Raw genomic sequence first — 27,207 nt, forward strand, 5'->3', positions numbered from 1 at the left:
AGAACTATTTACAAGTTCTTATGGAAGAATATATCAACGAGAAGTGAAGAAATTGTAAAAAGAATTAGTGAGAGGAGAGTTGCCTTATCAGATATCAAAATGCACTCAAAACAGCAAACCTGTACTATTGGCATAGGAGTAAACAAACAGATCAGTGGAAAAGAAGTGCTAGTCTGGAAACACATGGAATATATGAGAAGAGCTGGTAAATAACAAAGAGGCAGCAATCAGGAAAGTAAAAATGGCAGATGGAGAAATAGAAAAAGGAAGGAAGGAGTCAGTGTCTGCCACACTAATACACATTTTGATTCTAAGGTGCCTGTTAGCACTGGCATGGAGTACCACGATCCTAAGAGCATTAACAGCTATGTCATTAAATTCAGGAACAGATCAGAAACACAGGAAGCAAAAAAAGAGTGAAGAAAATGTCAAGATACAAAGACAAGAAAGTTATTAAGTTTTAATAATAAAAGGACAAGGGAGCCTTGGCAAAGACTCAGAGACTGGATGTTCCACATTCATTCATCTGTACAACCAGCATTTGCTGAAACAAGAATACAGAGATGAGAGCAGGTAAAGAAGTACAATGTGATATGAGTGTCAAAGTAGAACTCATTAAAAAGACACTTTAAAATTTTACCTATAAGAATAAGAGAAAATTCCATAAAGAAGGTGGTATTTAAACTGGGTATGCAGGATGGCTAAATGTCCTCAAAGAGAAAATGGGCCATGGGGATGGGGACAGGGATTGATGAGCACTTCCAGAAAGAGGGAAGAGATGTCCAAATGCAAAAACGCATGAGAAAGCATGCCAGGTTGTAGAAGGAGGGTAGGTATGTATCGATTCTGCTTAAAAGAAGGTTTCAGATGCTCCTTTCTAGGCAAAGAGGCCTTCTGCATACATATTAGATTTTTTTCCCTGAAGCAAATCCTTTCCAATAGCAACCCAAATCCTACCGTTCAAATTTAGGGCACATTCACCCCAATCGAGTTCAGTGGGAAATAATCTTAGGAAAAATAACACTGCCAGACTTCAACCTTGAGCAGTTCAAACCATGGCACCTTTCCTCTCTTTCCCCTATTTTCTCTGTCTGCCTCTTTATCAGGCAGACAGAAATATAGGAGTAGCCCTGAAAACATCCTTCTACAGCTCCTAAGGCACCACAGGCCTACATTGTAAACTGCAAGCATGATAATGTATTGAACCTTTAAAATGACGAGTCTTTTCCCCTTGAAAATACTGAGAAAGGGAAATGGATTCTTAACTATAAACTGTTTGAAATTTGGACCTAAATGAAAGAGCACAGTGTATTTTGTTTGTGAGCACAGGTTTGGACTAAGTACCTTTATAAACTCTTGAAATTTGGGAAGATGGGGCACACATGACAGACATAATATTAAAACTTCTGTGGATAACTTAACTTTTAGATGTATGACTGGTTTGACCCGAGGAAGCAATGTTTCCACTTGATAAATTAAGAATGCTTTACTTCTGAAGAATGCGTAGTAAGATACGTGAACATTTTTGCTAGCAGATAGGACTGTTGCAGATATTTCTGTATTAATGGCTGGGACTTCTCAGAATAAGACAGTTAACAGTGGGAGTGGGGGGCTTGTTCTGGACTTCTATTTTCTGTATTAATATGTGGGAAGAACTGCTCGATCCAAACTGTATGACATTATACAGGAAGTATGGATTTGTGCAATGAGATTTTTAAAGGGCAATCTGGAGGACATTTTAATGTTGAGATTTTAAGGATGCTAATTGTTTGGGGTACTTACACAATCCTACCTGGTACCCCTGATGGTACAATATGGCTCAGACATAGCTGGAAATTAAAAAAAAAAAAAAAAAAAAAAAAAAGTGCCTACTTAGTACTATTCAGTGCTTCTTAAAAATGTAGCTGAGTGGGATTATCTGCGATGCTTGTTTAAAATGTCAGATTCTGGTCCCCTGCCTTCAGAGAGTCTGATTCAATATTCTGGAGTAGGACTCTGGAATCTACACTTGTAACAAGTACGTCAGCTGATTGTGATGCAGAAGAGAAACACTGATGCATGCAGTAATGGCACAAATCAATGACAACCACCACAGACATTAACTTCTTAGGATATTTTCCTAAGTATTCTGAATGAAGTAGTTGATTTACTAAAACTATTATTGATTTTTTTGTCATACTGATAATAGTGTTACATTGATTTAGTAAATATAGTTGTACAGTGCCTGAAAGACCTACATAAAAAAGGGAATTTTTCAAGACTTTGTGTCAAAAGATGACTCTATAACAGAATCACAGTTCAACAAATTTAGAGACCAGCAAAACTTTAAAATACATATAATTTAAGTAAAGCCCTTTTACTGCAAGGTCCTTAAAATAGAACACTGTTCAGATAATACTTTTCGTACAGTAATCCACTCCTGCCTTATTCACGGTTTCCCTTTCTGAGGTTTCAGTTACCTGCAGTCAACCATGGTCAGGAAGCAGATGACCCTCCTCCTCCTGACACAGCATCAGAAGGTCACTAGCAGCCTAATACTGTCACAATGCCTATGTCATTGACCTCACTTCATCTCATCACGTAGGAATTTATCATTTCACATCACCACAAGAAGAAGGATGAGTATAGTACAATAAGATATTTGGAGAAAGCCCACATTCCCCTAAGTCTCATTACAGTATATTGTTATAACTGTTCTAGTTTATTATTAGTTATAATTATTAACCTTTTATCGTGTCTACTTTATAAACTTTATTACAGGTATGTATGCATAGGAAAACATGGCAAATATACAGATCGATATACTATCCAGTTTCAGGCATCCACTGGGGGGTCTTGGAACATATCTCCCACAGATGGGGGGGGCGCTACCTATAGAATTTATCTTTTCTCACATTCTTTCTCTAGTATGGGAAGCACATGCTTTGCTATGATCTTGTAGTCCTAATCCCATGTACTCCTACACACATACACATTTCTAAAACAAAGTCGATATTTTACATACTTTATACTGTATTCAAATAAAAGTGATCAAAAGTAACACATGCCAAAACAACGTCTTTGTTAGACTGACTCTTGCATTGACATGGACTAGCGAATTCATCTATTCTATGGATATATAATTCACAGGATTTGTTATGACAGGATTGAAAAAGAATTATTATCATGGGACAGCTGACTAGACATGAAAATAATCTAATCACATTAAACAAGATAATTATCATGATATCCACTGAAACACAATTATATATATATATATATATATATATATATATATATATATATATATATATATATATTTGCATATGCGTGTGTGTGGATATATACACATACACAAATACATATATACATATATATAATTTAAGGCTTATTAATGCAAGATACTTACTACTGTTAATAATGTAGCTTGGAATCATTTTACCTTTTAATATTGCTGCTGAAATTCCAATGGTAGCACAAAATGGGGGGAGAAAAGCAAAGGCATTAAAGACTTATATGGAATAATAATTTGCCTGTGTTTGATGTGCATAAATGCATATACGTAGGAAAAGAGTTGAGCAAAAGGACTTGGGGAAATAAAATCACAAACACAGGAAGATTTAAGATTAGAAATCCTTTCTATTCTGTTGTTCCCAACTCTACATCCTTATGTACATATGTCCTACTCCGTTGTTCTTAAATAGTTGACACTTGAAAGGATCTCAAAGAGGAATAAAGCACTATAAGAATGAGAAGACAAGACAAAACAACACTGACTTGGCTAGCACTAGGTTATAGCTAACCTTTTTTTTTTTACTGTTTCACCTGGAAGTTACACTGAATTGAATCAGTTTCCTACATATCTGTGAAACAAACATCCCAGGGGATTCAACAACCTGCACCAATTACACAACTTTAGCCATTTACAGGTAATGGGAGAAATAGAGTTCTCCCTCCAGGCTCCTCCAGTAGATCAGGAGGTGCGGCTACCATAAGCAGGATGGTAGTAGTCTATGTCTGATGGTTCACTTTCCCTCATTTCTCCACTATTCCAGGATGTGAAATATAAGAGAATACCAGTAAGACCTGCCGTTTATACAATAATTTGGGTTTCGAATAGCTTTCAAATAACAAACATTGTGGCCTATAGAGGACTATATATTATCGTGAATTAAGGCATGCTGCCTTGCTCTTCAGACATCACTTATATCTCTTATAACTTATAAATCCCTATGTGATAAACCTACACCTCAATGGGTAGAAGCTGCTAGATTTGTACTGCCTTCAACAAGACAGTGGTCATTTGATTATTGGTGGCCTGCTGAAACCTAACTACTAGTATACTGTATACAATACCACTCGATACAATCTCTTTTTATTCCTTATAAAAGAAATGTAAGATCTAGTATCAGCAGAACTGAATGGTGAACATGTGTGGATATTTAAATTGACTCTCTTGATATATTCCCCCGTATGTTTATCACTGGGCAGGACCATAGCAAAAATGATAAATTACATGTAAAAAACATTATTCTGAAAGCATCCTAAGTCAGCAAACAAAGCAAAGTAAATGTTTTGCAACTCTTATTTCCAAAAGAAAAATATATTTTGAAAGCATCTTCTTTTTAACTTCTTTTACCAGTGCACCAAAAATAACTTTCTATAACTCATTTTTGTTATCAAACTAGTAAAACTAATGCTAAGCTACATCAAAAACAAGGATTTTTTTTACCCTTACCTCTATCTTTTGCTTTGTCAGAAAGGAGCACCTCCACCTCCTCATATTCCTGGATGGCATCCAGTATGATATTTCCTTCTTTACTAAATAAGAATAGCATGGGGATCTTGATGTCATCTGTGTCCTTCCCATCACCTGCCATCTGGAACAGAGGGGCAGTATCACTGCTGCTCCCCTCATTGTCATCTAGCAGAAAATGAATACAGCAAACATAAAAACATCTGTCCATTAAAGAGATCTACAGACAAAACTTTACTGTTTTTTTTCCCTGTTGGCAGCATTTATTTTATGCATCAAGAATCATAAAAATGAACATACTTGGGGCTCACTAATTCCACTCCTAGAAATTTATCCTGAGGAAAGAACTCAAAAGAAGCAAAATGATTTACTCCCAAAGTAGTATACTGGAGTGCTACTTATAATTGTGAACAACTGTGAACTATTATAAGTAAATTATAATTAAGTACTTGATGGGACACCCAGGAAAACAGAATATTATTATTACATGAAAAAAGTAGAACTCAAAATTCTATGATTATGACTAAAAACTTCCATCTGCTTATGAAAAGCCTTGGAGTTTTCACTCAAAGACTTGGATTACAATGATAGAACTATGAATGAAATTTTATTGTTGCTTAAGATTTCCTTTAATGGCATTTACCAAACTACCTATTGGTAGTTCTTTTTTATATACTGCTCACAAAGAAGAATTATGATAGTCGTTTTCGCTCTGTAAGTTGAGGTGACCATTGCTGTTAGTTTACATTGGTTAGCTAACCGCAGTAGGACTGCTTAATACTGTTTGACCACGGGGCCGGCCATGTCCACCTCTAACTGCACACGCCAGGTGAAGAACCTCCCTGTCCCTTCTCAGAAAGCTTGCTCTGAGGACCCACCTCCTTAGCAATAACTGACTAGACAAGCATGGCCACCTGACAGTCTCTCTGGAGGACCTAGAAGTGGCACACAGAATGACTGCTCCGGTTAGCAGTGGGTAGTGATCTAGTAAAATAACAGACTCATGGTTGAGGCTGCAATTTTACAATGACTTCTTGGAACTAATGGGCAAAGAGGGAACAAGCTAGTGAGAAGCTGGAGAGTGAAGCAGAACTGCAAAGAGATGCAGAGAAGAGAGTCTAGGAAGACCCAGAGATAAAGAGACAGACAGATGTGAAAAATGCTACTTAAAAAAATCATGGTTCCTGATGATTTTTGCTCAGTTGAACTTCTTTCGTGTTCAATTAAAATAATCCAGTCCCTCGTAGTAAACAAACTTTCCATCTTAAACCAGTTTAATCAATTACTGTCTCTTGCAGACAAATGATTATTCTAAGATAATTTTTACTTCTAGTACTGGCAGTAAAAAACTTAGTCTTAATTATTAGCTCATTTATTTACAATCAAAACTAGAAAAAACAAAATACTTCATCAGAAACAAAAAAACATAGGAAAAAGAAATTATAACACAAGAAAGCTTCCTTTTAAAAATTAAATTTTCTGAGAATAAAGATCATTGCCTCTTGTTTACCCACAGAACTCAGTAGAGGATTCTGCTACTAATAACTACTAAAGACAACATTTGACTTGACAAACCTCGCAGAGTAGAGGATACCACAAGAGTCACACTTTATAGGGAAAATGGTAACTATTCCACTTATGTTCCAGACTTTACTTTTTATATTTTAAAGTCTTGGTGAAGAGGTGTTCAAAGTGATAGTGATGACAAGCACTAAATTCTTCAATAAAAGAGGTCTCTGTGTGGAAAATAACTAGGGATAGAGAGATGATTTGAGCGGAGCATCAGCAACCTGCTTCTGTAATTGGCCAGAAAGTGAATGTTTTGGACTATGCAGTTCTCTACTCCATTACTGTGGCTCAAAAGTAGGCACAGACAGGAGCGCCTGGGTGGCCCAGTTAGTTAAGTGTCCGGCTTCGGCTCAGGTCATGATCTCGCGGTTCATGAGTTCGAGCCCCACATTGGGCTCTGTGCTGACAGCTCAGAGCCTGGAGCCTGCTCTGTATTCTGTGTCTCCCTCTCTCTCTGTCCCTCCTGGCTTGTGCGTGCGCGCATGCACTCTCTCTCTCTCTCTCTCTCTCAAAAATAAAAAAACATTAAAAAAATTTTAAAGTAGGCATAGACAATAAATAATTTTTTTCATTGAAAGAAATCCTAATATTTTATCTTAAACGTCCTAAATTATTTTCATTGAAATAAACCTTATATTTTTATGTTTTATTTATTTATTTATTTTCAGAGAGAGAAAGAGAGCACACCTGCAAGGGGGGGGGGGGGGGCGGCGCAGAGAGAGAATCCTAAGCAGGCTCCACACCAGCAGTGCAAAACCTGATGTGGGGCTCGAACCCACGAACCGTGATATCATGACCTGAGCTGAAACTAAGAGTCAGATGTCTAACTGACTGAGCCATTCAGGAGCCCCTAAATCCTAATATCTTATTTTAAATGTCTTTTTATTTATCTTGAATTCAAAAAGGAAATCTATTCTAATAAGAAAGAAAAAATTCAAAAATAGATCTCCCCTGTGAGAGACACTATAAAAACTTAACTTCATAATTAGGATGTGACCTCAGGTCTTCTAGTTCTGAATATAAACTACTTACTTATAGTGTCAAAATGCATATTTTCCCTGACAGTCACGGGCTGCCCATTATAAGTGATTTTCTATGAAAAATAAAAAAGCAGAACACACTGGTTGAAATGCAGAGGTAAAATGATTTGAGTTTGTAATTTCAGTGGAAAAAGACCCAAGAAAATAAAAATTTGCTAGCAATTAGTACTTATACCTATGGTATGTAAGCCCTTATGCTAAGAAATTTTATGTATTATTATCTCCAAACCTTACAACCACCTAAAAGATATTTATTAACATTTTCACTGGAGCTTAAAAAAAATTCTATTGAATAAACTGATAAACTAAAGCTGGGCCAAGGCCAAGGTTACACCATGATCTTGTGGCAGAGCCAGGAACTGTTCCCCCATGTATTTGACTCCAAACCCTGCAACTTTGTGGAGGAATGAGTATTTTTAATGGCTCCCCACTGGAGGTGACAGGGTGTAATTCTTGCCTTTAAGGGGCTTTGGATCTCAAAGCACATTATTTATCCATAGTGTTGGGTGCTTTGGGGTATCCTACCTTCACACACACTTTCACTGGCATTAATATACAGAAACCTAAATCTAGACTTTCAAAAAAGATACAAGATACATAGAAATTATTAAGAGTGTCACTGGATTACCCATCCATTACACTGACTAGTGAAGTAAAAATAATATGATGAATTCCAATAAAATTTTGAAAAATACAAGGAAAAAATCCTAAAAATCATCTCCTCCTCATCAACACAACGGCACAGAGGATTACTCACCAATAACAATGCCACCAATGGCACCAGCATTCTGAATGTTGCGTGCCTTTTCTGCAAACATGCACTGTCCTCTTTGTATCAAAGCGATTTTTCCCATCACTGCCTCGGGGTTAGTAAGCTCTGAACAACCATTGTATGGTTTACTGCTTGCAACAAATCCTCTCGTCTGTCAGAAATAAAAGTAACTTAAATATTCCTTTATCTTCTCAAATCACTATCTAGAGTTTTAAATAAGCCTTATTTCTTTTCTAATGATAACACATCCAATATATAAATTTTTGTTTTGAACATTTTGCATATCATATAGTACCCAACTGACATTTTACTGTGCTCTGCAGTTTATAAAGCATTTTTACATAAATGACTAAATCTGATCTTTATAAAAACTCTAAGAAAAATAATACAGATGATATTTCCATTTTACATATGGGGAAACTGAGACTCAGTTTACCTAGTATGCTCAAAGACACAATGTTAGTGAGTGGTAAAGTTGGAATATGTAAATCTGTAGGCAGTTTCACTATGTACCCACACCCACAATTAAAATAGCTGGTAACCATTTTTAAATCATCACTGGTAGCCAGAAAAAATTTTGAAAGAGGAAAAACTTGGATTTAGTCTACACAAATCTGTAAGCAGTTCTTCTTCTTAGAAAAATTAAATCCACTAGAGAACTGACTTTAAAGATGCTAAAATAAAGATGTTTTAATATCCCTCTCTTAGAACATAAACTCCATGAGGGCATGGATCTTCATTGGCTTTGTAAACTTGATATACAGCAAACATCTAATAAAACAGTGCCTAGAATATAGTAGGGACTCAGTAAAGAGGTGCTGAATGGATGAGTCAATCCACAAACCTATATAGCTTTAAAATACACATATAAAAATGGCCTAAATTAGGGGTAATGGAGTTCAAAGACCATTGGCTTTAGATGGTCAGGCTACTTGGGTCTGGTCCCAACTCTGCAACCAATTAGATAAACTTGTGCACTGTTTAGCAATGCAGGTCTTTGTTTCCTGTGTTAAAACTAAGGGGATGGGCTAGCTTAGTGGTCTTCCTATTGGCCTGGTGGGACCTCAGCATCACTCTCCATAGCCACTTGGGCCAAAACACCTCTGCTTTTAGAGCTGTTCTCTACGTTAAGGCTCCAAGTTAGCTTATTGTTCAACAAAAGGTTCTAGTAGTGGTTAGAAAGTCCCAAAACCCATTGTTAGATAATTTAAAGATACTAAATTAGAGAACAGGCCAAGAAATGGACAGTATCTAAACAATATTTTAAGTAAAATCCTATAAGTATGTTGTATACATAAATTATGACTCAAAATTTTCAAGATATGTTTTTAACTTTAATCTTCTTTAATCCGGGAGAGTGAATATTTAGGTTTTAATAAATTAAATATTTAGGTTTAATAAATTAGAGTGACTAAGAAATTAGATAATACTTACACAATACTTTAAATTCAATTTCAACAAGTACATTGTAAGTGTACACACCTCTTTATGTTTAGACAGATCTAGCCCAAACTGAGCTGGTCCAGCAGTCAACACTACCCTGCCAAAAAATGGGTGGGAAACAATCTGTACAGCTCGTGGAGGTAGCTGCTGTTCTTTCTGTTGCTGACTTGACAGTTCAATCATCTCCTGCATGAACCTCAACCCATCTTCAGCATCAATTGAACTAGCAGCCTAGGAAAAAAAACAAATTCATTTTATCCTTTCCTTATGAAAACTTTCAACTTTCTGATTTCTTAAATACTACTACAATAATTTTCCCTTTCAGTTTTGGTCCCTATCAAATATTTTATGGCTTTTTTTTGTCCTCAAAAATATTACTTCTGGAAATATTTTCTGAAGGTAAATTTATAATCTTTATCAATGTCTCTTTCACTGTTCTACAAACCACTGATACAAATGGGAGTATTAGACTTCCACCAAATGCTCAAATGCTAATACTATGCTTGATTTCTCCCCACTGCTTCCTCTTTTCAGAAATAAACCTCATACCTGACCCACACTTCGCTTCTTTGGAATTACGAACCAACAACCAGATTAAATTCAAAATATATGTATCAGGCATCTATTAGTGTTGGGCTCCAGCACTTCACTAGGAAGTGGGGAGATAGTCTTTCACTTTAAGAAGTTTGTATCCAGAGGAGACAGACATGTAAAATTACCTATGATAAAATTCTCCGGTGGGAAAGTAGACTAGCAGCACAGACAAGGGAATGATTGATTCTGCCAGTGTGGATCTGGGAAATATTTAGAATGACATGTGAATTGAGTCTTAACAGACGAAAAGCTAAAGAATGCCTGACTATGGTAGAAAGAAGGTGGATTCCTGAGACTGTACAGGAAAAGCCATTTGGATTTGACAGGAGTCAGAGGATGAAAGAAAACAGAGAGGGTTGGGACACAGAGACAAGTTCAAGCCTATCTTGATATGTCCAGTTTCGGTGACTTAGGAGAATGATGTTAGGGTCTACTGAGACGGACAACAAAAAGGAAAAGAGATGGACTGAGGTGGGGACAGGAAGAGATAATTAAATCAGGTTTGGACAGATTGAGACGGAGATGCAGACACGTATGACAGGCAGACTAAAGCTGAATTAGGAGTCAGGGTTACCTATGTGTATCTAAGAAATCATGTGTACAAAGACGACAGCTGAACTTGTAGAAACGGAGGAGACTGCTGAAGAAGAGTATAGAGAGAAAAGGGTATGATCCAGGTTCTTTGGCAGTGCCTACGTTGAGTGGTTGTACCAAAAAAGGAGAGCTCCAAAGGAATCCACAAAGCAAAGAACAGAAAAGTAGGAAAGATGTATGTTGCTGCAATGCCCTGGAAGCCAAGAAAGGGATAGGTTTTAAAAAGAGGTCAGTCAACAGTTACAGAAAAATTCAATCAAGTAAGGATTAAGAGGCCATTGGGTGGTAATTATGTCATTGGTGGCATAAGTAAAAGTAATGTAGTTAGAGATGTCACTCCCACTACTGAGAAGTGGTGGGACAGTAAGTGAAACATAAGGAAGTGGATAGAATACTCTTTGAGGAAGGATGGATGTGACAACAGAGATGAAACAGAATTCCGAGACAAAAACTAAGGTTGTGGGAAGGCTGAATTTAAGGGATACCTGGTATGGATCCAGGTTGAAATTATTTAGCAAACTATGTAGTTTTCTCAGAATCAATATACTAATAAGCTGGGTAATTAAAAGGCCTCATGTTATGAAAGCTTTTCCAGCAAAAAAAACAATAGAATTTTCCCAAAAGGGAAATTTGTTATCTTTCCTAGGCATAGACATGTACATGCAACTTTTGATTTCCATAACGAATAAAATACTTAGATTCAGGAATGTTTTGGAAACTAAAATACTGTAAACTACAGAGATATTAAAACTAATTATTAGCTTTTAAGATTATGCTCTAAATTATGGAAAGACAAGGGACTGAAAAACAGAAAAATTTGGATTTGAGTCCTACATTTGACTATATCAATTTAAGCAAACTACCTAACCTTTTTGTGATTTAATTGATCTAGCCTATGAAAGGGTTGAATTACATGGCTTTCCAAGATACCTCTCCAAGTCCTAAAATTTTAGAATGATTCTCTAAATCATCTATTAAAAGCTTTTAGAAAGCCAAATGTCATTATCTTATTCAAGCTAATGAGACCACAGAGGGCAGAGATGGTATCTAATTAGTACAGCAATGGCTTACTTGGATTGCATGTTGAACCAACTGGACTCTCCCATCTTTGAGGTGAATCAAACTCACCCCCATCTTCTTCAAGATTTCTAAATGTTCAGGGTTAGTGGCCATGAAATCTCGGGCTCTCAGAGGGGGTTTAGCTCCACTCCTGAAACTCTCCTCTCTGCTAAAAGTAATTACAGACAAGGTTTAAAAAACTACAAATCAGAACTGGGGAAAAACAGAAGGCAAATAAAAATAATTGGAGGTATTTGCAAAATTGCTAGTTATAGAACTAGTGAAACTGGAAAAAACTGGAAACAGTTATTTTCCCATATATTACTTAGGTTATTAAGTGGTATAACTCTCAAATATTTTACAATTATCCAAGCACGTATATTATCTGCAGGACTGTCTTAGTCAACAGTCTTATAAACTATTTGAAGGTACAGGATAGGTTGGCTTGGGGATTTGTTATTACCGATTTCTCCCTTGAAAAACAGACTTTTCTCCCAATATTTTAAAAGTAAAACAATACTTCTATCAATGAGTAACAATACTCAAAATTTTTTTAAATTTATTAATGGCTTTTCAATGTAACTATTTGGGAAAAAATGAACTCATTAAGCCAAAAAAATTTATTTAAAAATCAAGAATAAGTACTTCATCAAAAAATAAAATCAATTAAAACAAAATCTATACTTTCCTTATGTAGAAAACAGTTAAAGGAAAAATATTTTTTAAATATTTTCTACATATACAAGACATGTGGAAATATCTGATGGAACTATTCTGGGTAAAAATGAACTACAGAAGTTAAAAACTACTATATGCCACCCACTGACCATTAATACTTAGTTCATTAAACAAAAGATACACCATAATAAATTTCCGTAAGAAAATTTCCATAAGAAAAAGACATTACTGCAGAATAAACTTTTTCATATAACTTTACCAATGAATAACTTTTAATTACTGGTAACTATATGCTTCAATATTTTTGGTCTAAGTAAACGTCTTTTTGGCTGTTACATGTTCCTTACATTCTCTATCATTTACGAACAATTAACTTTAATATTAACAAATATAAAATAATACATCTTACACTCTGATGATGCCTCTAGGACAGCTCTTATCCACCACATTTTTCAAGGGTTCACGAATGCTCTGAGCATACAACGGATCATTAGGGAAGAGAATCTGAGTGTTTGGACAAGTCCAATCAAAATTACTGTCATCCAGTTCTGTATATTCTGAAGTCTACAATATAAAAGAATGTTATGTAAATAAAAATAATTATTTTACTTAACATTACAGCTTGTTCAAATGAAACATTAAATAAAATATAAGAATATATAGGATGCAATAAAGGAGACAAAGAAAATATCAAGTGTACTTTTCCTCCTACCATACATATATTTATTGAATTCTATGCACAGATTACTTTTCACTTGGAAAAATAAACACATAAAAGACAATAAAACATTTAATTAAAAAACATAACCTACTGTATTCTTCTTAGAGATGCTTTGATTTGTAGTAGAGAGCCAAAGAGGTAACAGATGAGCTTCTGTTGTAAAGATGTAATCTTCTATGTCAAAGATAATGTCTTCTTTATCGGCAAATAACAGGTAAAGATACTTAAACATCTCAGCCAAGAAGAAAGAATCCATTCTAAAATAAAAGGTCATAATTAAATCTTAGAACATAAAAATATTCAAATACCAACTATCTGAAAGCCAAAGAGTCAAGGTCAATAAACATGTCTGTATCAATTTAGATGTCCAAAGTACTACAGAATCCATCTATCCCCCGGTGGTAATAGTCTTGACTCCAAGCATATTCCAAGGAAATGAAAAAGACCAGAGGGACTGCCTACCACACAGGCACACTAAATCTTGTCAATGGTGCAGACAAGATTTTCCTATTGGCCTTCCAATGAAGGAGAGTTTTCCATTTCTTCTACAGAGAAGCAACAAGAGGGAGGTAATGCAGATGAAACTTTACTAGTAAGAGCCATACAAGAATTGTCAATTTATATTAATTAAATTGGATAAAGTAATACAATTTTGATGGAGTTCATGATGTAGACACTTAAGTTATATACAAGAAGGTTTTAAGGTAAAGGAAATCATTTCTAAAAAATTACAAGAAAAAAGTACAACACAAAATCACAGGGACTATGATTCTAACTGTAAATATTTAAATACCTGTCAAGAAGGGAATATAGAACAAAGGGAATAAAAATATAAATATATATGACTTTACAAATGATTCAATGTTATAATGTTTTAATAAACATTTTAAAGAAAAGCTTTTAATAAAATCAAAAGTGGCAGAAAAAGCACAGCTGTTAGATGTAGTTACAGTAACATGAAATTTCATTACATTTACTACCTCCCAAAGAGTCCTAGGTTTTGGTGGTAATAACTTGTGGCTTACTGGACAGATGACATAGTTTTACATCTCCTGCCAAGCACAAGTCCTGGCACACAGTAGGCACTCAATAAACATTTACTAAATCAAATGAAACTTTTAGCAGTATTACAAAAAGAATGAACTAGAGAGGCAATGGAACACAGTGATAAGAACACAGGCTTTGGAAAAAGAAAAGGCCTTTCACTGACTAGCTGTGTAATCATGGGGATATTATATAAGGACTGTGAGTTTCAGTTTATTTTTTTGTAAAGGACATAACAATACCTGCCTAACATGGGGGGAAGACTAAATGAGATACTCTAAGTCCATTATTTAGCATAGCACCTGGCATATGTATAAGCTCAAAACACAGCTATCTTTATTTTTCCTACACATCAATGATGTTTCAGTTTTGGATGACTTTCATTACTCACCTGTAAATGTCACAAAAATTTTTGAACATTTTGTAGTTAATCTTTTCAGAATAGATAAAACATGCCCTGTCAACCTGCAATATACTTATGATAACGGAGAGTTACTATCATGATAAAATGTTAGCTTGAGAAGTATAGACTGATGAACACAGTGTTGACTTGTGGTGAATTGTAGAACTGATTATGAGACAAATGATTTGGAAACATTTAGAAAAGAATGGAGACATGATAGATCACTACAGTATGAGTTGGGTAAAGCTAGCAAACTGGGTATCTTATCATATAATCTCATTTGTATTAAAAAATCATTGGGGTGCCTGGGTGGCTCAGTCAGTTAAGCATCCGACTCTTGATTTCAGTTCAGGTCATGATCTCACACAGTTCATGAGTCCGAGCCCCACATTGGCCTCTGTGCTGATAGCACGGAGCCTGCTTGGGATTCACCCCCTTCTCTTTGTATCTTTCTCAAATATAAATAAAAATAAAAGTAAAAAAAAACAACAACCCAGAAATGCAAACATATATGCAATAAAACTGTCTGGAAGACGGTTTATCAAATTGCCAACATTGGTTATCTTAGGGCTGGCAAGTAAGGGAGTGTCTTAGCAAAGATTTTCATATTATTATTTTTTTTAATTTTCTTTTTACATTTATTTAGTTTTGAGAGACAAAGAGAGACAGCGTGAGCAGGGGAGGGGCAAAGAGAGAGACACAGAATCAGAAGCAGGCTCCAGGCTCTGAGCTGTCAGCACAGAGCCTGATGTGGGCCCAAACCCACGAACCGTGAGATCATGACCTGAGCCAAAGTCGGATGCTTAACTGACTGAGCCACGCAGGCGCCCCTTGATTTCAGTTCAGGTCATGATCTCACACAGTTCATGAGTTCGAGCCCCAGGTTGGGCTTTGCGCTGACAGCATGGAGCCTGCTTGGGATTCGTCTCCTTCTCTTTCTTTGTATCTTTCTCAAATATAAATAAAAATAACAGTAAAAAAAAAAAAAATGCAAACATACATGCAATAAAACCGTCTGGAAGACTATTTATCAAATTGCCAACCGTGGTTATCTTAGGGTGGGCATGTAGGGGAAGTGTCTTAGCGAAGATTTTCGTATTATTTTCGCATTTAAATTCTTTCCAGTGATCATTATTATAAAGAAAATACAGATAGTCCCATTCTGAAAATTGTGTGTGTGTGCGCGCACGCGTGTGCACATGGGCGCAGGGACACTGGTGACCCAGGTGACAGCACTGGTAGATCTGTAAAGGAATAAGCAACCAAATGCAAAGAGTTTGTAACCTGCAAACTCTCAAGTTCCACACCATAAGGTACACTGGTCTTGGTCCTAACCAGAATTCTTCCTGGCAATTTAGATGGAAATTTTCTAAGGTACGCTTAAACTGCAGCCCACTGAACTTAGGTAATATGTTAGATGACTAAGATGAGATTCAAGCTCTCTTTTAGGTCTAGAAACACATACACATACACATACACACACCCCAACAAAACCAAATTTTGCTGAGGTAAGTATAAAGTTCTAAGTTTACACTAAAGAAAAAAAAATCATTTACTCAAAAGTAGGGTGGAGAATACCCATTTGTCAGCAGGCCACAAGTAACTGAGGTCAACTGGCTACAAGTTCACCGTGAGGTGAATATAATAAAGCTGCTAAAAAATCTAAAGCACATCTAATAACACAGAATGATGAGGATTAGTACTTCTCAACCTTTCGTTCGGCCAACTGCCTAAAAGATCCAATGCTGTCCTCAATGCTGTCATGAGGAACAGAGTTGATGAAGCAGTGATCCTCAATTGAATAGAGGGTGTAAACCCATCAGCCCCTCAGAAAATTAGCAACCTTACAACTGTTCTTAACAGTGATGTTTTTGCCAGGCACACCTTAAGTGTGATTAATTCTGGACTTGTTATTTTAAGAGATACTCTATATTTTGGAATATGAAATCAGATTAGGGCAAAGGCAGTGGTAAAAGGTCTAGAAACAACGTCATGTAAGGAATATTCACTGGGGAGAAAAAGAAGAATGTTAAATTTAGAAAACTAGAACTCTCTAAACAGGATAAATCATGTCTTCCTCTGTAATTCTTCAACCTGTTACCCCTTTTTTTCCACCATAGCACAAATCACATGGTTGCAATTATGTCTTTATACACCTATCTTCTCCACTAACTGTTAAGTCATGGGAGGGCAGGAATTGATTCTAATTTCTTTTTCCATCCCCACACCTAAGCGTGGTGCTTGGCATAAAGAAGGTATTTAATTATTGTTCCTTGAATGAACTGCCAGAATAGCATGGTGTTCAAGAGCTTCGTGTTCTTAGAGTTCAAGTATTGATGGGAATCTGGACTTAACTTTACTAATGTGTGACCTTAGGTAAGTTCCCCAATTTCTCTGTGCCTCAGCTTCTTCATCTATAAAATGAAGATTATAGTAGAAATTACACTTCAGAGAGTTCAAGATCAAATGAGTTAAACACAGAAAGTGCTTAATCAGAAGAGTGTCCGGGTGCCTGGGTGGCTCAGTTGGTTAAGCATCCAACTCTTGATATCAGCTCAGGTCATGATCTCACGGTTGTGAGATCGAGTCCTGCACTGGGGCTCCATGCTCAGTGAGGAGCCTGCCTGGGATTCTTGCTCCCTCTCCACACCCCCGCTGTGCTTGCATACCATCTCTCACTCTCTCTGTCAAAAAAAAAAAAAAAAAAAAAAAAAAAGAGCACCCAGAAGGTGGGAAGCAGTGAATAAATGTTAAAAACAAATACACAGCCTATTTGCTTTCATTTCTTGCTGGTATCTGCATGCCAGTTTCTAAAAACCTAACCAGTTTTCATCAGCTATGATCAGGGAAGTAGGTCCCAAGCTTCATTAATTATTATCTAAATACTCGGAGTGAAGGACTAAGGGATAACTCTGAGTAGATGACGAGTGCTGTGTCTCACCTGCCTCTAGTCCCTCTGCCTCAAAGTCCTTTTAGTACTTCTTCCTAACCCTTGTTCATCCTTCAAGATACAAGAACCTCCAGTGGTCTTCCAGTGACCGTCACATCCCAATTTGCATTTCATGTCCCTTTAATATGTTTCACAGCACTTACACAATGTTTTAAAATTTATTTACCCATCCATTCTCAGTGATTCAAAGATGGAAAAGACATGTCTTCCTATCTTTAATCCTCAAAAACTAGTATAACTCTGGCATATAAGACACCTTATAAATGCCTATGGAATGAACATTTGCTAACCAAATAAATAAACTTTAGTGTTCATTAGAAATGTGTTGCTATGTTCTGGACAGTTAAAATAACTGGAATGTTAGTGACTATCACAGTAACCAAAGTATGCTTTTTATAGCTTATTTCATGCCATCTACATCTATCAGTAACCAATGAAACAGAAACTGCCAGTGGTCTTCCCTAGCCTCCAAACCGGCAACAGAATAAGAATATACATTAACCACGATACTACTTTGAGGAATTCTTGACATATATCATAATTCAGATCATTCATCATCCTGGTAACAGTTTTTATATTATGTAAAGTGTCAGAAATTAACACAGAACACCCCATTCCTAATACTAAGGTTCTGATATTTAATAATCATTTGTTCATCTGTGTAAAAATCATTTGAGCACCTATTATATGCCAGGCACTATGATAAAAATACAAACTTTTCAAACAATTTTAAATCAGCCTATTCAAGAGAGTTTAGAAATTAAACACGACGAACTAAGTTTTGCATCTTCAAATACCCTTTGTAAAGCTTATCTGAATTCTACCTAAGAGTCCTATTTTGTGTTGCTGTAAATTACCCTGAGGAAAGGGGATGTTAGGAATTGTTTTACCTGTCCTCATGACTTCCAGTACGAACATCCTTCATGGCAGCAAATCCGCAAGGCACTCTAGCATATTTATTTAAATTTTCAATAAGTGTTTTCCCTACTTCAAGGTAGTAAGGATCTCCTGTAGCCTATTAAAAAGGAGAATATATGTATACATATATATAGCTTATATATTACCATACACCCACTCATTTATCAGATATTTATTGAGTACCTACTAGGTGCTTAGGCATTGTATCAGGCACTGGAACACAGGTTACATAGAACTTAGCTCTGAAAATAAGCCATGGATCTGCTTTATGGAATTTCTTAAACACACAACTGGAAAGCTGTCCAACTATATATCTCAACCCTTAGATAAAATTTTTAATGCCCAGAAAGGTGGCCTGATTAAAGAAAGGTAAGAGACATGCTTTAGAAAGCAGCTTTCAAATATAAAACTCTATATAGAAATGTTTATACAAGTATTTTGAAAAGACAAAAAACTTAGATGTCAATTCTTACATCTTTCAGTAACTATGGACTAGATGAATTAAAACTGTAATATATCCAATCATTATAACATTAAACAAGCAGTCTGAAAACCCAATTACTATTATAAGATAGTGAGATATCCAACACAAAATGGGTGTTAAACAGCAAAAAAAAAAGAGGTAAAATAGCTTACTTTGTACAAGAAGTAGGTACTTTCTGCAAATTCTGGTCTTAAAGGATGTTGAGCCCAATGTACCCTGAAATCTGTCGTAAATGCCTGGACAAAACAACATATAAATAGGTACAGTAATGTGAGTTAAAAAATAAACAAGTGACTCCAGAGTATATAATAGCACATGAATTAGACCACAAACAATTTAAAAATAATTAAAATATTGATAACTTTCATCTACAAAATGAAAATTTTCATCGCTTAAAATCCCAATTCATTTTTGGTAAGGTACTATTTTTACCAATTAAATGTAATTATTTTTGTAAATGATCATTCTGGCTATTAGGAAGCTTAGAGAAAACTATGAAACTCAATAATGCCACTACATGGGCCTTTGTGTTTTCTTTTTCCTTATCTCCATTTTCCCCTCTGAAGTCCCTAGTTCTTATATTTCTATGTTGGCATTTTAGCATACACTTTCTTTTGTAACCTCAAATCCTCTGCAGAGTGAGACAGAGCATTAGTTAAAAACTACACTAGTCTCACTTGAAATTATTCACTAACAGAGCCAACTGGTTAAAAAAAAAGATTAAGGGGCGCTTGGATGGCTCCATCAGTTGAGCATCCAACTTTGGCTCAGATCATGATCTCACATTCGTGTTTTCAAGCCCCATATCAGGCTCTGTGCTGACAGCATAGAGCCTGGAGCCTTTGGATTCTGTGTCTCCCTGTCTCTCTCTGCCCCTCCTCTGCTTACACTCTGTTTCTGTCTCTCAAAAAAGAAAATAAAGTGTTAAAAAAAAAAAGATTAAAATAAAACTAAAACTTTGTTTTTTAGCTTTTTTAAAAGTTATTTTTAAAAGGGGGGAGGCAGGGGCGCCTGGGTGGCGCAGTCGGTTAAGCATCCGACTTCAGCCAGGTCACGATCTTGCGGTTCGTGAGTTCAAGCCCCGCGTCAGGCTCTGGGCTGATGGCTCAGAGCCTGGAGCCTGTTTCCGATTCTGTGTCTCCCTCTCTCTCTGCCCCTCCCCCGTTCATGCTCTGTCTCTCTCTGTCCCCAAAATAAATAAACGTTGAAAAAAAAAAAAAATTAAAAAAATAAAAATAAAAAAAAAAAAATAAAAGGGGGGAGGCAGAGAAAGAGGGGTAAGAGAATCCCAAGAAGGCTCCATGCTCAGTGCAGAGCCCAATGTGGGGCTCGATCTGAAAACCATGAGATCATGACTTGAGCTGAAATCAAGAGTGGGATGCTTAACCAACTGAGCCACCCCAGCCCCCAAGACCAAAACCTTTGTGGGAACCAAATAAAACTTCATCTGCGGTAAGACATATTTAGTTGAAATGTCAGTTTATTCAGAGTGAATGCAAATTTTCTACAATGCACAGTCCTACTTACTTGAAGGCTAATATAACTATACTTTCTAAAACAAACACTTTAGGAATGCTCAGATATCCCACAGTGTAGGGAGTAAGCAGCGACAGAACAAGGTCACACATGAGTTTGAAAATTTTTAATGAGGGGCGCCTGGGTGGCTTGGTCGGTTAAGCATCCGACTTCGGCTCAGGTCATGATCTCACGGTCCGTGAGTTCAAGCCCCGCGTCGGGCTCTGTGCTGACAGCTCAGAGCCTGGAGCCTGTTTCAGATTCTATGTCTCCCTCTCTCTCTGCTCCTCCCCTGTTCATGCTCTGTCTCTCTCTGTCTCAAAAATAAATAGACGTTAAAAAAAAAAATTAAAAAAAAAAAATTTTTAATGGTACATTTCTGGAAAGCCAAAATGTGTGCTATTAAAATCTTGCCATATCAAGCTAGAAATCATATTACTAATATATAAAAACAAGGCAGTCTATGTGATCAGCAAGAGTATGTTCAATGTCTATCATTTTCATAAAATAAGCTTTAGAAAATAAAGAGTAAAAAAAAGTCTCTCTAGCTGATGGATATATGTGAAAGTTAGAAATAGACAATGCATATCTAATGGCATGGATTAGAAAGGCTGAAAAATACTAAATTGGGTTTTTGGGTTTTTTTACACAAAAGTCCAGCATTACCTTAAACTTGAGTTCTTTTGGTATATGAGAAAAAGGAAAAACATATATAATAGTTTATAAACCAAAAATAAATGGATATACTATTTAACCGGGAAAAAACAGAAAAAGAGAATAAACCAACCCTGAAGATGACACTTGGTACATTATTAAATTAGCAAGTTACAGTATATATAAATTAGAATTCCAAAGATTATTTGCTTACCTCTGGTAGGAAATTGTGTTTTTTAATCACCTGATACAACATTTCATGAGTTTCAATGGCAGGTCTAATATCCCCCTTTAAGACCTAGAAGTCAACAATAACAACAAAATTACCTAATAAAATAGGAATTGATTTTATCTAGAGTCATTATATACCTAGAAAAATGCACATTAATACATTTTAAAATGTGACTCCATTTTGGTAATTCCATTTTAGAGGTCACAAATGTACTTTGTCATTCTACATTAATATTAAGAAAGTACAGTGTTTTGTTTTGGGGTTTTTTTACCTGCAAACCTGGAAAAAAGGCGAGCAAAGCATCCATCCAAGTCCGAGCATTGAGCATTGGCTTGTGGATATGCACATCAAGTAGAAGAGGTGGCTGGCTAATGTACCTCATTATGGCATCGTAATGCTAGAAGATCACAATATGTGTTCATGAAAGCAGATGAAAAAAGATGTACTACTCTAAAAACAGCATTTCGTTAAATCACGCTGTGAAGAAAGTAAAGCTGAATTTATATATAAATAAATTTACTTAAGTAATTATGTAAATATTTAAGTTATTCTGTATGGGAATCTTTCTAAAATATATATACTCCCCTGTGTTAATTCTGATACAGAATATTAAAGACTATAGTTAATATAAGATCTTCAGAGGGGAACAGATCTGAACATCCCATCCCTGATGGGATGTCTTTTATGTTCTTAAAAACTCTTTTTCCCCTTCTTTTATCTTCCTCCCTTAGATATTTCTCAGCTTTGACAACAGGTTGAGCTGTTAGTCAATGAATGGTAATGAGCCAACAAAAATAATCTGTTCTTGTTCACCTCAAGAAAATCTTGTAGTAATCTAATAAACAATATATGATAGTGTTTTTTAAAGTATTCAATCAATAACTTATTATTGGGTCTCTTATTGGTTTTTCCTAACTTGTATATTATTTAATGACCATTACTGAGTATCTGCTAGATGCTGAGACACAGCTGTAACACTTCATATGCCCTAGCTCATTTAATCCTTCCAATATCTCCATGAATGGTACTACTATTTCCATTTTATGGATAAGGAACAGAGACAAACAGTGTAAAGTTACTTGCCCAAAGTCACAAAACCAGTGGTACAACCAGGATTTAAACTCAGGTAGAGCAACTCCCATACTTCAGTCACTACACTGTATTGTCTCACAGTAATGTGGGTGAATTGATGGGTGCACAAACAAATTATAAATAATTTCAAAAAAACCCATAGTGATACAGCTGATGAGTTTGCTGTACTGATTTCATTTTGCTTCAATTACAAAGGCAATCCAATCAGGTTTAGTAATCCTTACCCTTCTCTCTTAAAACTATGCCTGTAATTCTGACCCAGACTTAAGACTTACAGACCTGCTTTTGAAATGAACACTCACTAGTTTCTCCTAGGTATCCAAAGCCCTGTATGCTTGATGTGATCAAGGAGTAGGTCAAACTTCCAAGTTTTCACAAAGAATTGGAATCCACAGGAAAAAAATAACTAGTAATTTATTCCAACAAATTCTCTTCATGCGTAGAAGATTAGGTAAAACTCAAATCTACCCATTTTATTACTTACTGGCAGATCTTAAAAACTTCTGATAAGAGATGAAAATGAAAACTTTTGTAATGAAAATGAAATTGAAATTAGTTTACAATGAAAAACTTTGTAAACTAATTTTTGGAATTTATATAGTTTTGTCCTATCCCTGCCCAACATCATCAGGGAATACTGACAAACACACACACACACACACACACACACACACACACGTTTAAAAACAAATTATTTCTCAGATTGCCACTCAGATAATTGAGCTTCTATCAAAATCTGGCAAATAAAATTGGCTCTAAAATTAATATAAAATTGGATCAACTTACTGTATTAAATCTTTCCAGAAAACTGTCATCTCCAAGTAAGACATAGGCTTTCAATAGATATTCATAATATGAATCAATCCCTGCTCCAACTCCACTATCTATGGAAAAAATACACATAAACACAATTCTTTATTTAAAAAGTCTTAAAAACTCTTTACAGAGTACAAGTGAGGATATTAGTACACTAAGAATGAAACACTGGTCTAAACATGAAATTGTGTTTACAGTAAAAATTCAACATTTACAGAAATATTAACCCTACTATTTGAATAACCGACAATTCCTTGCTGATGTTTGTATGTTTACAAAAAAAAAAAAAAAAAAAGACTCTTACTTTGCAAAACTGGTTACATAAACCTTATTTAAAAGCAGGAGAGGTGCCTGGGTGGCTCAGTGGGTTAAGTGTCCGACTTCGGCTCAGGTCATGATCTCACACTTCATGAGTTCAAGCCCCATGTCGAGCTCTGTGTGACAGCTCAGAGCCTGGAGCCTGCTTCAGATTTTCTGTCTCTCTCTCTGCCCCATCCCTGCTCACACTCTGTCTCTCTCTGTCTCTCAAAAATGAATAGAAACGTTAAAAAAACTAAAAAAAACTAAAAAAAAAAAAAAAAAAAGGAGATACTAGTTTTAAGAAGTTTTTCAAAGCTCATTTTCTTAGTGAGGAACTCCAAAGAGGAAATACTAGAGAGGACCACTGTGCAATTTTTTTTTTAAAAAATTATACCCTTAATCAGTAAGACATCAATCTGTAGAGTTAGAGTAGATATGAAATCAAGACTGCAGCTGTTTAGAGGTATCAATTCTTTTTTTCCCCCCCTTTTTAAGATTTTAAAGTAATCTCTACACCCAACATGGGGCTGGAACCTACAACCCCGAGATCAAGAGTTGCATGCTCTACTAAGCCAGACAGGCACCCCACTAGAGGTGACAATTCTAATTGCTGCACCTAGTGTGACTAGTGGCCTCTTCCTCCAAGATCATCATTAAAATGGACCAAATAAAGAAAATAAAAACCTGTAAGAAACCTCGCGGCAGGAGCAGGGAAGGTGGGGGAGAGGGTGGCCTTGGCCAGGAACAGAAGGCAGCCAGACATGGCTAAGAAAGTCAATCAGGTGGGAAACTGCTAGAGCTTTGCAGATGCTTCTGTCCCACCACTGTCATAAGACACAATGTCTCCTCCTATCCTTGCTACAACTCAGTCTATGTTCCAGGTATCCTCAGGGTAAAATCTGGGCATCATAGAAGCCCTGCATAAGGAACTGAACAAAAGAGTGGCAGACTAATTTTAGACATTCTTTCCCCTACTTTTCCCCACAACTGAGGCTAGTGAATTACAATCTAAATTATAATTACAATCTTACAAATCCCTATACCCAGGGAACACTCAACGTCAACTGAATCAGAATCTCTAGGAATCTAAGCATCAGTGTTTTTAAAAAAAATTTCTTAGAATTCATCCCTAAGATCACTGAGGATGACAGGGATTGGAATCTGATCTTTCCACAGAGTAGGTGACAAAGAACATGAACTTGTAGGCCAAAAACATTTAAGAAGCATGACTTTCTAAAAATAAAAAGAATGTACTAGAATAAGAACTTATCAGAACAAGAAATAGAACAGGAACACCCATTTTAAATTATTTAATTTTAAAATTAGCCAAATAGGGGCACCTGGGTGGCACATTCAGTTATGCGTCCAACTCTTGATCTGCTTGGGTCGTGATCTCACAGTTTGTGAGTTCAAGGCCCGCATGGGGCTCTGCACTGATGGTGTGGAGCTTGTTTGGGATTCTATCTCTCCTTCTCTCTGCTTCTTCCCTGCTTGTGCTCTCTTTCTCTCAAAATAAATAAATAAACTTTAAAATTTTTTTAAAAATTTAGCCTAACAAACATACTAAAGAGATAGGAAAGATATTAGCAGTAAAAAATAAGGAAAAAAAAATTTTTAAGTAAGTTCTCCACCCAACTTGGAGCTTGAACTCACAACCCTGAGATCAAGAGTCACATGCTGTATTGACTGAAATCAGCCAGGTGCCCCAACAAGAAAAAAATCTTTAATCGGGCAGAAACATATGGAATAAAAATACACAGTTAAAGTAACATAATAGATGGGATATACAGCAGAAAAGATGCAGCTGAGGAACAGATGAGCCAACTGAAGACTAGAAGCAATCTTCCAGAAGAAAGAAAAGGCAGGGGGGGAAAATATATATATATATACAAATATATATACATATATATATATACACAAAGGCTAAGACATACAGAGGATAGAAATAGAAGTGATTAAGATAATAGGAATTGCAAAAAGACAAATAAAAATGAAAAGAACATCCAAAAATAAGATGAAAAAAATAAAAAATAAGACCAGTTTTCAGCAATAAAAACATAAAAGATTTTAGGGGTGCCTGGGTGGCTCAGTTGGCTAAGCGTATGACTCTTGATTTTGGCTTAGGTCATGATTTCACGGTTGTGGGATTGAGCCCCATGTCAAACTCTGTGCTGACAGTGGGTAGCCTGCTTGGGATTCTCTCTCTGCCCCTCTCCCAAATAAATAAACTTAAAAAAAAAAAAACACAAAGATTTTAAGTAGAAAGGACCCATAGAATACCAAAAGGAGAGCTAAAGAATATTTTACATCTAAAACTATAGTGAAATTTTCAGAAAATTTTCTTTACATTCAATATTTTATTGTTTTTTAATTTTTAATGTTTATTTATTTTTGAGAGAGAGAGAGAGAGAGAGAGAGAGAGAGAGAACACAAGTGGGGGAGGGGCAGAGAGAGGGAGACACAGAATCTAAAGCAGGTTCCAGGCTCTGAGCTGTCAGCACAGAGCCCGACACAGGGATCCAACCCACGAACTGTGAGATCATGACCTGAGCCAAAGTCGGACGCTTAACAGACTGAGCCACCCAGGCACCCCTCTTTGCATTCAATATTCTTAATCTTCGAGAAAGAAAGAGTAGATCACACACACAAGGGCATAAAAATCAGAATAATATCAGATTTTTTAGCAGGATGTAAGAAGACCAGAGTTGTATTTTTAAAGACTTGAAGGAAAAGAACTTAAACAGAAAATTATATACAGCCAAACCTTCACTCAAATACGAAAGCATAATAAAATGACTGTCAGGCATTAAAGGCCTCAGTAGCTATTAAAGCTACTGAAAGCAGGAATAATTACTTAAATAAGAAGAGAGGCAAATCTAACTTTGTATATTGTTGCGAGCAATATACAAAGTACAAGTGAGCAAATACCTTGACGGTCTGTTACCTTTAAAGGAAAAGGAGGGTAGCACTAAGACCAAAAGAAAAAAGAACATTCAGAGTGAGTAAGAACCAACTACGTAATATCAATATAATGGGAAATGGGGGGTGGGGCGAGTGGAGACAGAGACAGGAGAACATGCTAAAGTCCATGTCTTACTAGAAGGTAAATATAAGTTTCATTTAATAACAAAAAGATAAAGAGAAAACACACTGATTAAAATGGAACACATTGAAATTACAATTAAGATAGTATAAGCCCAAATATATTAAAAATAGAAGTAAATGTGAATGGACTGAAATCACCAATTAAAAGATAAGACAAATTGGCTTTTACAAACCTATACATTTTATAAGAGTTATAGCATGAGCACCTGCAAAGACTCAAAGTAAAAGGATAGAAAAAACACTCATCAGGCAATTAAACAATATAAAGCTGATGGAGCTGTACTGCTATCAGATTAAACAGACTAAAAGACAAAAAGCATTATTAGAGATGATCATTGCATAATGATGGAAGGTTCAACCAAGAAGAGAGCAATTTTAAATGTATGCACCCAATAAAATAGACCAGTGCACCAATAGAACTATAGGCAGATATTAGTCCATTATCTTTGTCAGAAACGTTATCCACCTTTCTTAATTCTTCAGAGTTCA

The 27,207-nt window shown here is 35.9% G+C and overlaps 1 protein-coding gene across 10 annotated transcripts in view; it reads right to left on the minus strand.

Annotated features, from left to right (window-relative positions):
- The window catches only part of EDEM3 (ER degradation enhancing alpha-mannosidase like protein 3), a 79,938-nt gene that overhangs the window by 16,469 nt on the left and 36,262 nt on the right, over positions 1–27,207 (minus strand). For 2 of the 10 annotated variants that reach the window (XM_086693820.1, XM_086693826.1), the window contains 12 exons: positions 23,284–23,381; positions 21,677–21,802; positions 21,388–21,471; positions 19,157–19,240; positions 18,493–18,617; positions 13,297–13,462; positions 12,894–13,048; positions 11,819–11,975; positions 9,599–9,790; positions 8,102–8,267; positions 4,718–4,903; positions 3,389–3,436 (listed from right to left, as the gene is read on the minus strand). In XM_086693820.1, the coding sequence (XP_086549946.1) occupies positions 3,389–3,436; positions 4,718–4,903; positions 8,102–8,267; positions 9,599–9,790; positions 11,819–11,975; positions 12,894–13,048; positions 13,297–13,462; positions 18,493–18,617; positions 19,157–19,240; positions 21,388–21,471; positions 21,677–21,802; positions 23,284–23,381 (1,587 nt within the window). The remainder of the gene's footprint in view (positions 1–3,388; positions 3,437–4,717; positions 4,904–8,101; positions 8,268–9,598; positions 9,791–11,818; positions 11,976–12,893; positions 13,049–13,296; positions 13,463–18,492; positions 18,618–19,156; positions 19,241–21,387; positions 21,472–21,676; positions 21,803–23,283; positions 23,382–27,207) is intronic. The other 8 variants (XM_086693827.1, XM_086693822.1, XM_086693824.1 and 5 more) reach the window with 7 other exon arrangements.

Source organism: Puma concolor, chromosome E4, assembly GCF_028749965.1.
Source record: "Puma concolor isolate L17-30 chromosome E4, mPumCon1.1.hap2, whole genome shotgun sequence".
NCBI lineage: Eukaryota > Metazoa > Chordata > Mammalia > Carnivora > Felidae > Puma > Puma concolor.